At 47.0% G+C, this 14,702-nt stretch overlaps 2 protein-coding genes across 2 annotated transcripts; both read left to right on the top strand.

The window, feature by feature from the left end:
- The first annotated feature begins 1,462 nt into the window (after positions 1-1,462).
- Positions 1,463-3,513, top strand: LOC123090858 (cell division cycle-associated protein 7). The gene is made up of 8 exons (XM_044512210.1): positions 1,463-1,625; positions 1,746-1,986; positions 2,088-2,238; positions 2,316-2,386; positions 2,504-2,581; positions 2,657-2,744; positions 2,914-2,969; positions 3,072-3,513. Exons 1-8 carry the CDS (start codon positions 1,560-1,562, stop codon positions 3,140-3,142), a joined length of 822 nt encoding a protein of 273 aa, XP_044368145.1. The 5' UTR covers positions 1,463-1,559; the 3' UTR covers positions 3,143-3,513.
- A 468-nt stretch (positions 3,514-3,981) lies between these two features.
- Positions 3,982-14,490, top strand: LOC123089929 (uncharacterized). Its single transcript, XM_044511465.1, has 12 exons — positions 3,982-4,385; positions 5,053-5,170; positions 6,358-6,665; positions 6,758-6,889; positions 6,964-7,062; positions 7,248-7,790; positions 7,904-7,922; positions 10,414-10,726; positions 13,452-13,591; positions 13,690-13,815; positions 13,901-14,027; positions 14,278-14,490. The coding sequence occupies exons 1-12, from the start codon at positions 3,997-3,999 to the stop codon at positions 14,334-14,336; spliced, it is 2,373 nt and encodes a 790-aa protein (XP_044367400.1). The 5' UTR covers positions 3,982-3,996; the 3' UTR covers positions 14,337-14,490.
- Positions 14,491-14,702: the final 212 nt, after the last annotated feature.

Raw genomic sequence — 14,702 nt, forward strand, 5'->3', positions numbered from 1 at the left:
TCGTCCCCTTCCCCGCGGAGTTCACCCCGCCTCCGCCTGCGCCGGCTCGCCGGCAGAGGCAGCGGGTGAACGTGCCAGTGCACCAGGTGGAGTGGCACTAGCGCCACTACGTGCCACTGCCGTACCCCGATGTGACGCTGTCGCACGACTAGCATCTGGATCCGGAAAGGATCCCAGTGCCGGCGGCGCCGCGGTCGGCTAGGGCGCATGCGGAGGAGGTGCATCGCCGGCGGGTGCTCCTGACGCCGGAGCAGCGCCGCGACGAGGCTTACGCATTCGACTCGCCCAACTGGGCGCGCTGGTTCGCCTTCGAGCACGAGGAGGCGAGGCGGCGCGGCCCTTGCGGCTGTCTACCGGGAGAGCGAGGAGGACGAGCGGCGCAGGGCAGAGGCGGCAAAAGAAGAAGAAGCTCGCTACCAGGCGGCCATGGCGTAGGCCATGGCCCTCTCCGCGGCCGGCGACTGCGTGGTGCCGCCGGTGGCCCCGCCGTCCCCTCCCCGACGCCTCGTCAAGGCCGACCCGCAGCCGCAGCCGGAGCCGCCGCCGGGCTCCATCGCGAGCTTCTCCTGGAGGGGAGTGGTGCGCGAGTGGGTGTCCGCGCCACCGGTTTGGATGGAGGCGACCCCGACGCAGGAGGCGGCCTACCTCGAGCACTGGCGCCAGCGACGACTGGCCGAGGAGCAGCGTCAAGGCGAGTACGAGGAGATGCTCGAGCGCGACCTCGAGGAGGAGGCGCGCGAGGCTAAGGAGGAGGCGCGCCAGGCCGCGGCTGCACAGGCGGCGGCACAGCCCCCCGCGCCGGCACTACCCCCGCCGGAACAGCTACCCCCGGACTACGTCGCCGCCGCATGGGCCACGACGTTCCCCTGGGCCGGCCCTCCGTCGACGCTCATCAACCTCACCGACCTCGAAGACGACGACGACGACGCCTAGGGTAGCGCGCCGCCTCGTAGTTAGTTTTTTTTAATTTCTTTTTTATGCTAATGTGGACGTGTGGACTCTCGCCGGCCTTCCTGGCCGGCTTTAATGTTTAATTAAGTTATTTTCAGTTGAAATGTGCATGCACAGTTTTTTTTGTCGGCGTCGTCAAAATGGGTCGGGCGCGCGTTGGGCGTATACGCCAACCCAAACGCGGAAGCGAACGTCCGTGTCCGCCTGGCCGATCCAACCGGACAAAAAGCGGACGAAATCATCGTCCATTTGGGTCGGCCCGTTGAAATTGCTCTTATTGGTAGATTCATTGCCATTTCAGACAAGTGGTGCATCGTTCCGGTTCAACCAACGTCTCCGTTGCATTCTTTTCAAAATTTTGCCATTTCACACAGCCGGGAGCCACACTGCCACTTTCTCATCACGCCACCCGAATTCTACATCTACCAAGAATATCCAGATTTGCTAGACTTGCAACAGCGCGCGTGAGGGCAAACCGGTAAAACTACCCTCCCGGCCTCCCCAACCCCTCAAATTTCAAACGCAGCCGTCGCCAGCGCCCCTTGCCCCAAACCTACCACGCCCAACAGCGCCGCAGCCAATCCCCGAAACCCGCCGCCGCCGCCGCCATGGGAAGGCTGGGCGACAAGTCCGACTATGAGAGCATCCGCGAGGCCCGCATCTCGGAGAACATGGTACGCGCAAGCATCCATCCATCCATCCATCCATCCCCCCAATCTCGAGATTCCGTCCAGATTCGCCATTCCTCGCGGCACTGACCGCCACCGATGTTTGGGATCCGGTGACCCGTGCAGGCCCGGATGGAGATGCTCGGCCTGCGCCGCTGCGCCGGGGAGCTGAGCGCCATCTCCTCCGCCCCCTCCCCCCGCGCCGGGAGCGTCACCCCGAGGAAGACCCCGAAGCCGCCGCGGGTCCTCACCCCGCTCCGCCGCTCGGGCCGCCTGATTGCCGCCGCGACGCCGCCCGGCTCCGGCTCTCGCCGCTCCGCGCGGCTCAACGGGGACTCCGTGCAGCACAAGGCGCTGCCCTACAGAGGTTGGCCCCCTTCCCCCGCCTCCGCATCCGCACGCCCTGCTTTTCCGTGGCCCTGTTCTGCGGGCCGGCGCCGGAACTGAGTTTCTCTTGTCGTCCCGCAGGAGCGGACGCCGAGGAAGAGGAGCAGGAGGAGAAGCGTCCCATGTACATCGACAAGGAGAGGCTGCGGGTGCTGCAGGAGACGCGGTGCGACAGCAAGGCGAGGGGGTCCGTGTACGACCCCGTTCTCGGGATCTGCTGCCATTTCTGCAGGTAGATCCGCATCCTGTAAATCCTGATTGTGTTCTGAGGTTAGTTCACTAAGTATGGTTGCCGCCGTGTGGTCATAGGCAGAAGAAACTCTGCGGCGAGGAGGGCTGCAAGCGCTGTGGGGAAGGAGACTTTGAGCAGCAATGCATAGGTACAAGCGAAGCTACAAATCCTTTTCTTTTTCTTGTTCATTTGTATGGAGCAGCAGCTAGTTCTTCAATGTAGCAAATTCGCATTCATTTGACCGATCTTTGTTCTCTGATGACAGGGAAGACGGAGTGCTCCTCTTGCCATTCCTCCTATGGGATCCTCTGCCGTGCTTGCCTTAAAGTTAGGTACGGTGAAGGTAAGTTCAGTGGCATCTATACTATTCTTGGTGGATAATATTTGTAAGAGTACTGAATTTGAGACGTGGTGGCAGAGATGGAAGAGGTCAGGAAGAACAAGAAGTGGATGTGCCCTCACTGTGTTGAGGAGAAGGGTACCAAGAAATTCTGGATATGCAACAGGTGAGTGAACTTGCAAGCTTGATCTTTGGTTCTAGCACTCACAAATTGAAATGTGTAAATGGCACTGCCAAGATGTGGATATCTTGCATCGAAAGAGCGTCTTTATGTTTGCACGTATGGCTATGTGTATGCTCTCTGCCACGCTCAATTTGTCATGAAAATTATGCAGCTCCATCTGCTTGAAGAAGAGGAAGATAGCACCAACCGGGATCGCCATATTCCAAGGTAATTCTGGTGGCTCCAAGGTGCAACTTCAGCAGTATGTTCACGCAGATTATACCCACAGTTGATCTGACCTGTTTTTCACTCCATTCGGCATCGCAACAGCGCGTGAGCAAGGATATGCGTCGGTCGCACACCTTCTCATGGACCAGCTGAAGAGCCGCGGATCATTCTGACAACGACGTACGCCTGCCTGGAGTTCCCCGCTTGCTCACTTCTTCAGTGATTTTAGGGATGATTGATGGTTGCTCTGGATCTTTTGTTTCGTTGACGGTTTAGATGGTAGACAGCTTAGAGTCTGTTGCTGAAGAATGTGGAGCTACCAAAACCTTCTCCCAGATGTTCCCAGAGTGACCTTCGCTGAAGATCGAAGCAAGGATTCTGCGTCTCTCACATGTAGCGGATGGATGAGCTTTGAGCTTATCCTTGTATGTTCTCTGTTGTTTGTAAAACGTCAGTTGTGTGCACTTGTGCTGTAGAATCTATGCTTTTGGAATCATTGGTGCTTCTTCAGTCAAGAAAATAAAAGTGAATGTCGTCGTAAAAATGGTATGAGTAACATTTTATAATATGAAGCTGTTACAACATAATCGAGTGGCCAAAGATGTCGAAGATTTCATGAAATTTCATGGCTGGTACTATTGAACTCAACATAATTCTTCTAGAGAGACACGTCTCACTCAACCCCTATGCCGACGCTACCCGCTTGATTATCACAAGAGAAGAAAAAACACCACCACACGTGTGCACTCGGATAACACATCCTTTTGCGATAAGATCTTGCCATACTGAAATGAAGTTCATGGAGCCTGTTACAAGTTGAAATCAGAAATGGCAAGATCAGCATCTGCTCTGGCTGTTTTTTTTTAAAAAAAACTAAAACTAAAACTGCACTTGCTGGGCCAAAAATGATGTAATAGTCCAAGTTCGGGCCTGGCCTGGCAGCTCCTGAGGCTACTGGGGTCGGCGCCCCTCAAAAAAAAAAATACTGGGTTCGGCGGGGCAAACTGAAACCGGGCTCTTGCAAGAGATGCACCGCCGCCTCACCGCCGCTGCCGCGGCCACTGCACTCCGGCGGTTCTGCAGCCAGCGCCCGCCTCCGCCACCGGACCGGCGGCTCGCCTTCCTCCGCTCGGAGCTCGAAGACCTAGACCTCTCCCGCGCACCAGCACAACCGCCGTCCCGGGAGCAATGGCAAGTAACCCAAGAGCCAGGAAGCGGCGGCGCTCGCGCGGGGGACAAGCCCGTGGCCGTGGACATCGCCCACCCGTGGCCGGAGTGGGTGGCGCTGATGGAGTTCCTCCTCCACAAGGGCCACCTCGACCCCTCCGCCTTCGCCGGCGCCGCGCCGTCCAAGGACTCCAACCTCGTCCGCACCGCCTGCCTCCGCTTCGGGCGCGAGCGCCCGGAGATCGTCAGGTGAGGTGGCTGAGCCTGGAAGAATACTGTTTGTGTGTCTATGTGGGTTCTTGTACTGGGACTGCGTGTCTCGATGCCGTTGTCGGTGTTTGCCGCCATTGTTTAGCTGCACGCCAGATGTTTGCTGAAATGTGCTGTGCCAGCAGTTTGCGTTGCCTTCCGTGTTGGGCACTGCAGTGCAGATTGCAGGCAGGGTGGCTGCCCCCATCTCCTGGATGGGAATATGTTGGCTTTGTCGCAGCAGTTTGCCTAACAAATGCAATGATGTTTATATGCCCCTAAACTATGCCAAACTGCTGATATGCTGTCTTCAATCTTGGTAGAAATCTCCAGACTCCAGAGCACCGCTACCTAATCGTGACTTTTTGGGGATAGTCAGTGTAAACTACTATGGTTGTTTGAGCAAGTTGAGCAAAGTATTGCTAGATAATTTAAAATAAACTCAACAAAACTTCTGAACAAAAATATACAGGGTGCTCAACATGTTCCAGAACTGGAGAAAGATGTGTCAGTCAATATAAGCAATTTCAGGACAGGATTTCTGCTTGTATAGCAGCGGTGTCATTATTGGCCTCACCAGTCACCACTTCCCACACTGAAGTACCAGGATGCCGTGCGTTACATATCCCTGTGTCGTGCATGTAATGTCGGAACTCTTCTGTTGCAGGTATCTGTCAAGATGGGATATTCAGGTCGCTCTGCGTGGTGGGTGCCCTAGCATTGACAGGAAAGTTATTAATTCTGGGAAGCGACTGCGTGCGCATGTAGGACTTGATGAAGGAGAGGTAGGTGCATGAAAATGTGTGCAGAGAAATTTCTCTTTATTTACCTTCCTTTTCTATTTCACTTCAGTTTTGAACTTACCCATTTGTATAAATGTTCTGGAGAAAAACTGAACCAGAAAAACGTTTTCTTAACCAATAGATTCAAACACCCAAACTGTTAAAACACAGGAAAATATGTGAAAGCTGTGTGTGTGCAAACTATCTTACCTCTTAGGCTCAGCAAAGTTCATGATGTTTTGTATTTCAGATAATAATAATGATGTAACAGTGTGTATTTTAATCTGCTTGCTTATAAAAAGCACCATGCAAATCTTAACTACAAATACAAGCTGGGGACTGAAGTAGTTAACAGTTTGCCCTCTTCATTAGCCTTGCCTTACTCAATCAGCGTGTATGAGCTTGAGAAACCATGTTTTGTGTTAGCAATTTAGAATTCAACCTAAAAGCTAAAACATGTTGTGCTGCAAACTAGGAAATATTATGAGTTATTGACATTTCCATTTTTTTGGTAACTACTCCCTCTGTCCCATAATATAAGAGCGTTTTTTACACTAGAGTGTAGTGTCAAAAACGCTCTTATATTATGAGACGGAGGGAGTACTATTTAACATAAAACTTAGGATATTTTGCTTTCAACCAATCCATTCCGTATACCTCTGCAAAAGACAATGTTCAGTTTGCTTGCCATGCTGCAGACGATGTTCACTTTCCTTGCCTTTAAGACCATGTACAATGCAAAGTGCTTAGAGAAATAGACCGTTTTTTGCTGAAGCACTGGTGCTTATTTGTAGATGGCAGATGTTTAATTAGGCAACCCTGCCATAGAGATAAGCACTGGTGCTTAAGAAAAACTTGGTTTATTTTACTAAGCACCTCTCCAGGCACCTTACATCGTACTCCCTCCGTCCGGAAATACTTGTCATCAAACTAGATAAAAGGGGATGTATCTAGATGTATTTTAGTTCTATAGACATCTTTTTTCATCCATTTTGATGACAAGTATTTTCGGACGGAGGGAGTACATGGTCTAACTATGCCTTCTCCTGTGGTTAGCCCTCAATCTGTATATTGTAGTTTTAGTATTTTCGCCTACATGTGACAATTTGGATTGCTTTAAGTCCATGACATACATCTATGTAGTATATATAGTATATCTGCCTCATCACCTTATGCTGACAGAGTGACAGGTTTGCAGCCAATGCAATTTAAGGGGAAGTTGTGAGAGGGCATATGTCAGGGCTCGTAAAGAGGAAGTGGGCAGAACTGTGGATGTTATGCGCATCCTCCTGACTTATGGTCTTGATATCATTACTGGTAATGTGGGGAACAAAGCATGCCTAAACAAAACTGTTAAAGAATCCATTAAGAAACTACTGAATGAGGTTGTCGAGCTCGATTCCAAGGGGCCTGGTTCCACAACTGATAAAGCTGCACAACGCATGTCAAAAGGTCAATCTGCTGTACCCGTGAAGCAGGGTGACTGGAATTGTCCCAAGTATGTTGGATTTTTTTTACCTCGTATCACTTATCCACATGATGTAATCTATTATTTCTTCAAAAAGAATAATACCACGTGTATATTTTCAGATGCAACTTTCTTAACTTTGCAAAGAATATCAAATGTTTGCGCTGCGATGGCGAATTTCAAGAGAGATATCACTTAATGCATGAGGACCAAGATCATCTACCCCTCAAAAAAGGTGATTGGATATGCAAAAGGTGAGAATGCCAATAAGTCCAGTTTATATTGGACTGGGGGTACCCTCTCGCCTGTACTGATCCTACATTTTCAGGTGCAACTTTTTGAATTTCGCAAAGAACACACGATGCTTGCAGTGTCATGACAAACCAACAAACCGTTTACTCAGTCCGGGCGAATGGGAGTGTCCTTCGTGAGTGACTATTCTTACTGCACACCATTGTATATTTGCACTGTTTTGATGTCTAATGTCAATATGAGACAGAACACGGGGAAAGTGGTGTTAACGATTTGGTTAACCTTTCCGCATTGTTATTTTGCTCTGTACTCTACTACCATAGAATCAGCATAATAATATTATTGAGTGATTGATGGCAGGTGTAACTATCTGAACTTCAAGAGGAATGCATTCTGCTTGAAATGTGGTTGGAAAAGACCAAAAGCATTAAACGACCAAGACACCATCGAACCACACCGCGATCTGGAGCAGAATAAGCACCCCGCTATTTCATTCGTTCAAGATGGCATCCAGCCGACATTGCGAAAGCGACAACTTGTGCAAAAGAGGGCTCCACTATCTGATGAAGATTCAGATTTCTGGAGCTCGGAGGAGGCAGGGAACGATGACGACGACGACAATGAGAACAGCATGCTCCCAATGCACAGGGACTACAAATTCCTCGACAGTTTCCCCATTGTCGGGGGCAGGAGCGCTACTTCCCAAGAACCTTTGGAGAGGGAAAAATGGAAGGAGGAGATGTCCAGGGGGAACCAGGGGCTTCCAGGAGAGGCATCAGAAGAAAGTAATCGCCCCTCCCCTCGTGTTCCCAGAAGCATGGAGATGCTCGAGTCCGAGGACGACGACGACGAGATCTCATCATGGTTTTCTGGTGCGAACAGTAGTAGAAACCTGAAAAGGTAGTAACCACATTTGTGTAAATGCCGGTAATTTGTGAAATTTCACATGTAAAATCTACCATTGCCCAGAGGTACAAAATTCAGTGAAGACATTTTTACTGATGTTCTTTTACCAGCAACTTCCGTGAGAACATGGTATCCAGGGAGCAGAAATTTTATGGCAGACTACAATGAGACATATGGTCCATGTTAGGTCATCCATCAAAGATCTGGTCCTTAATGTTTCTTGATTCTCTCTGTGCTCGTCACTTGTGCGAGTGGTCCCGTAGGATCTTTTTTTAGGGATTACGTATCCGATTAAAAATTATCCGGAATCATGAGGATTTTCGCGGGAATTGATGAATGGCAACGAGCATATCTACCAGTCATGACCGGCCACCAACCCTTTGAAAACGAAACAATTGGAGAAGATACGACATACACATGTACCTATTTTATTTTATTTTGTTTGACGAAATGAAATGCCTATAATTTTTTTTCTATCGCCCTTGTTTCTTTAATGTTTGTTTCAAGATTTGGGTGAAAAGGGGGGAGAGGATGAGTGACTTTTGAGGAGGCTATCCTTTAGTTTCCATTGCTATTGGTTGTTTAAGCGACAATAGAGAAAAACATTATTAGTTATTGAGAAAAACCAGCCAAAAACTGATAAGACGAGTTCAACCCGGCTAGCTAATTAGGGCATGTGCAGTGGTTGATAAGATAGTCTAATCTTAGTCCTGCCATGTAATCTAGAGATGACCTAAAATGTACAATGAGTTGTCTCTTCATCTTAGTAGTAACTAGGTATTCTTAAAAATGTGAATGTGAGGAGAGATTTGTTATTAAGAGATCATCTTTTAATTAAGAGAAAACAAAGCCTTTTTTCTGGGTTCTCTTTTCTCCACCTGAATATTTATCCTATGTGACACTGCTAAGATAGCATCATTGTATATGCCCTTAGGTATGTAGCATATACACGCCGGCAACATTACACATCATAATAACTGCATATGGGCTTTTGCACACATTTTCTCTCAAAAGAATCTCTCAGGGGCTACTTTGAAATTCCTATTCTTTAGATTCAGTAATCAATAAAAACAAAAATAACAAAACAACATGTTACACAAAAGTGATCCGAGCAACTATTGTTATAACTCGCCTAAGAAACACAAATTAAGTATGCCCGATTCATGGACAAAGGTTAAAAACTTTGCCACATAAGTGACAGTCGTTTATAACAAATTGGTTGTCTCGCTACCAAGATCGTGTCGTCACACCTTCTCGTCGTTATGTTTTACCTGTCATGCATTGATGTATTTGCCAAACTTTGCTAAAAAAGGATGACCGATCTCTCTTCAATGTATCCGGCTATTAACCAAATAATAATATTGTCATAAGATGGCGGTGGTCGTTTGTCCGTGGCGAAAAGTCAGAATCGATGTTTTCGAGGGCGAGGGCGATAAGAGGATGCTTGTAGTTAGCCTCGTCGATTGCTCCCTTCTCATCGGTGTGTGGAGTCTATTATCAATAGCTAGAACGAGGATGACTTGTGTGCTATCATGTATTCATGTTCCATGACAAACATGTGTTGTAGAACAAACATGTGTTGTGGACTTGTCTGTATCGGTTTTCGCCTGATTTTTCATAGATTAAATTCGCAATTCTCTTTGTCATAATTAATTAATAGAAAAATGTTCAAGAAAAGAAGTTAAAAACTTTGCCACATAAGTGACAACTACTTAGGTTGTCTCGCTAACGTGACCGTGGCGTCACACCTTCTTGTCGTTATGTTTACCTGTCATGCATTGATATATTTGCCAAACTTTGCCAAGAAAGGATAACCAATCTCTCTTCAATGCATTCCGCTATTAACCAAATACTAATATGTGATAAGATGGTGTTGGACGTTCGTCCGTGCCGAAAAGTCAGAGTCACTGAATTGAGGGCAATGGGCGATAAGATGATACTTGTAGTTAGCCTCGTCGATTGCTCCCTTCATGGTGGTGTGTGGAGCCCACTATCAATAGCTAGACCAAGGATGCCTTGTGTGCTATCATGTTCCATGACAAACAGTATTGTGGACGTGTCTATATTGGTTTTCGCCCGATTTTCCATATATTAAATTGGCAATTCTGTTTGTCTTAATTAATTAATAGAAAAAAGTTGGAGAAAAAAGTTAAAAACTTTGCCACATAAGTAACAGCTAGTTATAACAAACTGGTTGTCTCGCTGTGTCGTCACACCTTCTTGTCGTTATGTTTCGCCTGTCGTGCATTGATATATTTGCCAAACTTTGCCGAGAAAAGGATGGCCGGTTTCTCTTCAATACACCCGGCTATTAACCAAATACTAACACGTCATAAGATGGTGGTGGCCGTTGGTCCGTGGCGAAAAGTCGGAATCGCTGTTTCGAGGGCGATGTGCGATAAGATGACGCTTGTAGTCATCCTCGCCGGTTGCTCTCTTTTCCGCAGTGCGTGGATTCCACTATCTATAGCCAGACCGAGGATGCCTTGTGCGCCACCATGTCCCATGACCGACACGTATCGTGGACGTGTCTGCATGGGTTTTCGCCCGATTTCCCATAGATTAAATATAAATGGTCAATTATCTCCATGTTAGGAAAAATTGAGGCAAACAAAAAAAGATGGGGGTGGCAAGGAAATTGCTTGCCGGCAGCCGAGTCATTATCCCTATTTATCACTTGGCAACTTGGGCTCCTTCCTCCGGCCCCAGTCCAGTACTGTGCGGAAGCGCATCTCTCCTCCTTTTTCTCCCCCCGCTGAGCCGGAAAAAGGCTTTCTTTGCTTCACGCGGGGCTTCGGATATTCCTTGTCCTCGCGGCTCAGCCACCGCGGAATCCATCCAGCGCAGCTCAGGGGGGCAGGAGGAGAGGCGGCCGAAGCTGGAGGTGGAAGACGGGCTCGCCATGGGCTCCGAGGGATCCGCGCCGGTCGTCGGTGAGTCGGCCTCTCCACCCGCTCGCCGTTTCTTTGCCGCGATTTGTACGAACCGCCTCCTGCAGGACCCGTTCTGCCGCCGCGGGATCTTCGTGGCCGTGGGGTACGAGTTCTTGGATTCTTGGTGGGATTTTTTAGGGCCTGGTGATTCGAGTGACCGGGGAGGGAGCGTAGGAGGGATTGCTGGATTAGGTTCGGCGTTTGGCGATTGATCTGAGGGGGTGGGATCTGCCGGCGATCCCGAATCCCTTCTGAATGATGCCCTGTGAAATCTGCCTTCGCAGTTCAGACATCCGTGTGGACATTCAGTCAAGAAACTCCCGAGCAAAGGCAGGTTTCGCAGGTATTATTAGCATATACCTCCATGGTGGGGCTGTAGCGAAGATGGAATGCTGCTATGTTGGGTTAATTTTGGATGGGGCTATCAGGATGATGGGCTGGATGTCGGTCCGAGGAACCGTCGAGGGCTGTTGGTGAGGCCGAATTCACCGTGTTGTCTGCTGGTGTGATGTTTGGTGAGCGGTTTGGTCCTTTATGCCTAACCCCAGGAATTGATGAAGTCCTCAATTATTGGCACAGTTTTGGATGGATGGACCGGTATGCATTTAGGGGGGGGACCGGCTCGATTTGTTGGCCGGTCACAGTTTATCTTGTCTTGCGAATCGTTGTCTGTTGATTAGGTTCACATTATGATTAATAATCTTAGGTTGAATTTTTCTGTCAGCTCTATGGTATCCGGGGCATTTCTATGATATGGGCATTTGTATTCTTACATGTCATTGTCTCTACCAAGAACTCCGATCAATACTTCTGTGCTGCCCGTTTAGACTCACAACTCACTCTCAGGGCATGTTTTTATGGAACAATAATGCAATTTTGGATCCCTATGTGTAGCTAAACTAGTGGTGTTAGAACAAGCATGAAGATGTGTTTATTCCTGTAACCCACCGGCATTAGTTGTTTGTGACTGGCATGCCATGAGCAGCCAAAACCTAAAGAAGGGTTTGAGAATTTTGAAGCAAATTAAATGCCAAGAGTACTAGAGTACTCCTAGGAGTTATATTGGATGGTGGGTATATCTGTCCTTCCTTTCCACTTAGAAACACTGACAATAACCGATCTAAGGAAGGCATTCATCCTCAGGGCACTCAGCCTAAGTATAGTGTCTTATTTTGATGTGATCATACACTGCTTCACACGAAAGCCTTGTTGATAAAAATGTGTTCCAACTATATGATCAGTTTGTTCCTAACTGGCATTACCCTTTTCATGTTGATTCCTACTAATCTGTTATACTTGATATGCTGCTTGTAACCAGCTGTGTCAGGCGTAGGCCCATCATCTAGCCGAATAAAACAGTAACTTGGATGGTCACTTATAGATAAGGAAGGTTATAAACTTATAAAAGATAAGGACAATTCCCTTGGATATAAGATAGGTCTCCAGTTAGTTGAGATATGTCGCTTAAGGACTCAGAAATTCGTCTATATTAAAGTGATGCCATATATATTATCCAATGAGGATTATTAACTAGAGAGATCTGATCCTAGTCCCTCTCTTCTACTCCCTCTGTCCCAAAATAAGTGTCTCAATGATCGAACCATTAGGTCCATTACCAACCCTAGAACGTGATCACTGGAATGGGACGAACATCTGATTTTGCCAGGATGAAACCATAACCCATACTCGTCTTGCAAAGACACAACTCGTGAAGAGCTATCCATCTATTAAGAGTATATCCTGCCATTGAAGAACTAAATACTTAAAGTCGGCGCTGCTTAACAGGTCGCTCTCCTCGGGATTTTATTTGATATACCAAAAGGCCCTGTCCACTAAGAGCCTTGCCTTTTGGGCGCTACAAGTTAAAAGGCCAATAAGTCAGTTTATACTAGATGCTTCAGCTAGGACAGTCACGCCTATCAAGCCAATCTTGAAAATTGGAAGACTTGACAACTAACATTCACTTGTAACTTATAGCCGATTTTGCACGCAGTCCTTAATCTCCATTCATGGGGCAAGACACTACTTTTCTAAACAACATGGACCATCTGCAACCTGCTTACAAGTTGAAACTAAGGTCTTCTACATTGGTCTAAAATGCAAAGCATTACTGTTATGCAACTTTAATAACCTCTTATGAGATGAATACTGCCATAGGCAAATATGCCAATATTGAAACAAGTATTGGCTTGTTGTGCGTCTTTAGTACCTCTAGATATTGTTGCCTGTGCTTGATTGCAGTTATTAAGCAGGTCTTGCGCAATCCTAGGGTTAATGCTGCGAGTTGTGGCTCTATACTCTTCTGTTTTGTTTCAGTATGTTGTCTATGATCTAGGCACACAACATTGTGTCCCTTAAACATCACCCTTTTCTGCTATTTAAATGGATAGCTATGTTAATACTACAACTGTTAACTTAGCTACTACTCCCTCTGTAAACTAATATAAGAGCGTTTAGATCACTTTAGTGATCTAAACGCTCTTATATTAGTTTACGGAGGGAGTACACTCCAATTTTATGACATTGAAAACATCTTTAAAAATTATAAGTGTACTGTTTTAAAACTATAAGTATCCTAATAAATTAGGGAATTTTGCTTTTCCTTCAGTTTCTACCATTAGAATTTAGAATGATGTGACTGGATTCATGTTTTATTCTGCTTGAATGAGCTGCTCATAATAATTTATTGCATGTACCGTTGTACTAACTGTTATCTGTACTTCAGTTCCCAGAAACTTTAGACTTTTGGAAGAACTTGAGAGAGGTGAGAAGGGCATTGGTGATGGAACTGTGAGCTATGGGATGGATGATGCTGATGACATATATATGCGCTCCTGGACAGGAACTATTATTGGTCCACCCAATGTATGTTGTGCAATACCCATGAGTAGATATTAATTGTCTTTTGCTTCCTTACGCTCGAGCCAACTGATTACTGCATTTATTTATTTTTTGTCTCGCAGACTGTTCACGAGGGACGAATCTATCAATTGAAGTTGTTCTGTGATACAGATTATCCAGACAAACCACCGACTGTCCGGTTCCAGGCTAGGGTCAATATGACATGTGTGAATCAAGAAACTGGAATGGTAATTGTGCAAAAAAAAAAAAAACTTGTGGTGAAGTTGTTGATGTGATGTTTGCCTTAGTACTTACAGTGAGCTATTTTTCTAGGTTGATCCAAGACGATTTCCTATGCTTGGAAACTGGAAAAGGGAACATACAATGGAGGACATCCTCATCAGCCTTAAAAAGGAGATGTCAACCCCTCAGAACCGCAGGCTCCACCAGCCTCATGAAGGTAGTTGTGCTTTTCACTGATTCAGTGTGTGGCTGAGATCTACTTAAATGAATCAATCTTGACTTGCCAAAATTCTTGCCAAGAGTAGCTTGTCAAGCCACAAAGCCCATTCTCTTCCCTGAAGTGATTCTAGCTGCAAGGAGTTCTTAATTTCTACTAGAAGCTAATGCAGTTTTCATTTTTCCGGTGCTGGTGAATTTTTCCTGCATACCACAGCAGATTCTAAACCTACTCTGATTTTTCTCTGCAGGCACCGATGATCAGAGAGTGGAGCAGAAAGGGCTAGCAGCTAGATGTGTCGTTATGTAAGTTACGCGCATTGCAATGTACAGTGTTACACTGAGTAGCATCAGAATGCAGAAGCTGAGGAAACCCAGGAGGAAATCATGTAATTTGACAGTCGCTAGTCGCTACTTTCGATCGAAACTGCTTTATTGCCGAAATAAAATGCCAATGACTCGAATATTGCTTGGCGCGGACGAGCGCGCACGCTCCTGGTATCACGAATCGTTCAATATTTACCGGGATGTGGGCCGTATGTGGTAGAGTAGATGTATGCAGTAGTACAACCTATCAATATACCGAGGTCGTCACTGGACGGCCGTTTGGGTTGTGACGGCGCAATTAAGTTGACGTTCGTCTTGCCTTTTATGAGCCGCAGCCCCGTTTGATGGT

Source organism: Triticum aestivum, chromosome 4B (assembly GCF_018294505.1).
Source record: "Triticum aestivum cultivar Chinese Spring chromosome 4B, IWGSC CS RefSeq v2.1, whole genome shotgun sequence".
Classification (NCBI taxonomy): Eukaryota; Viridiplantae; Streptophyta; class Magnoliopsida; order Poales; family Poaceae; genus Triticum; species Triticum aestivum.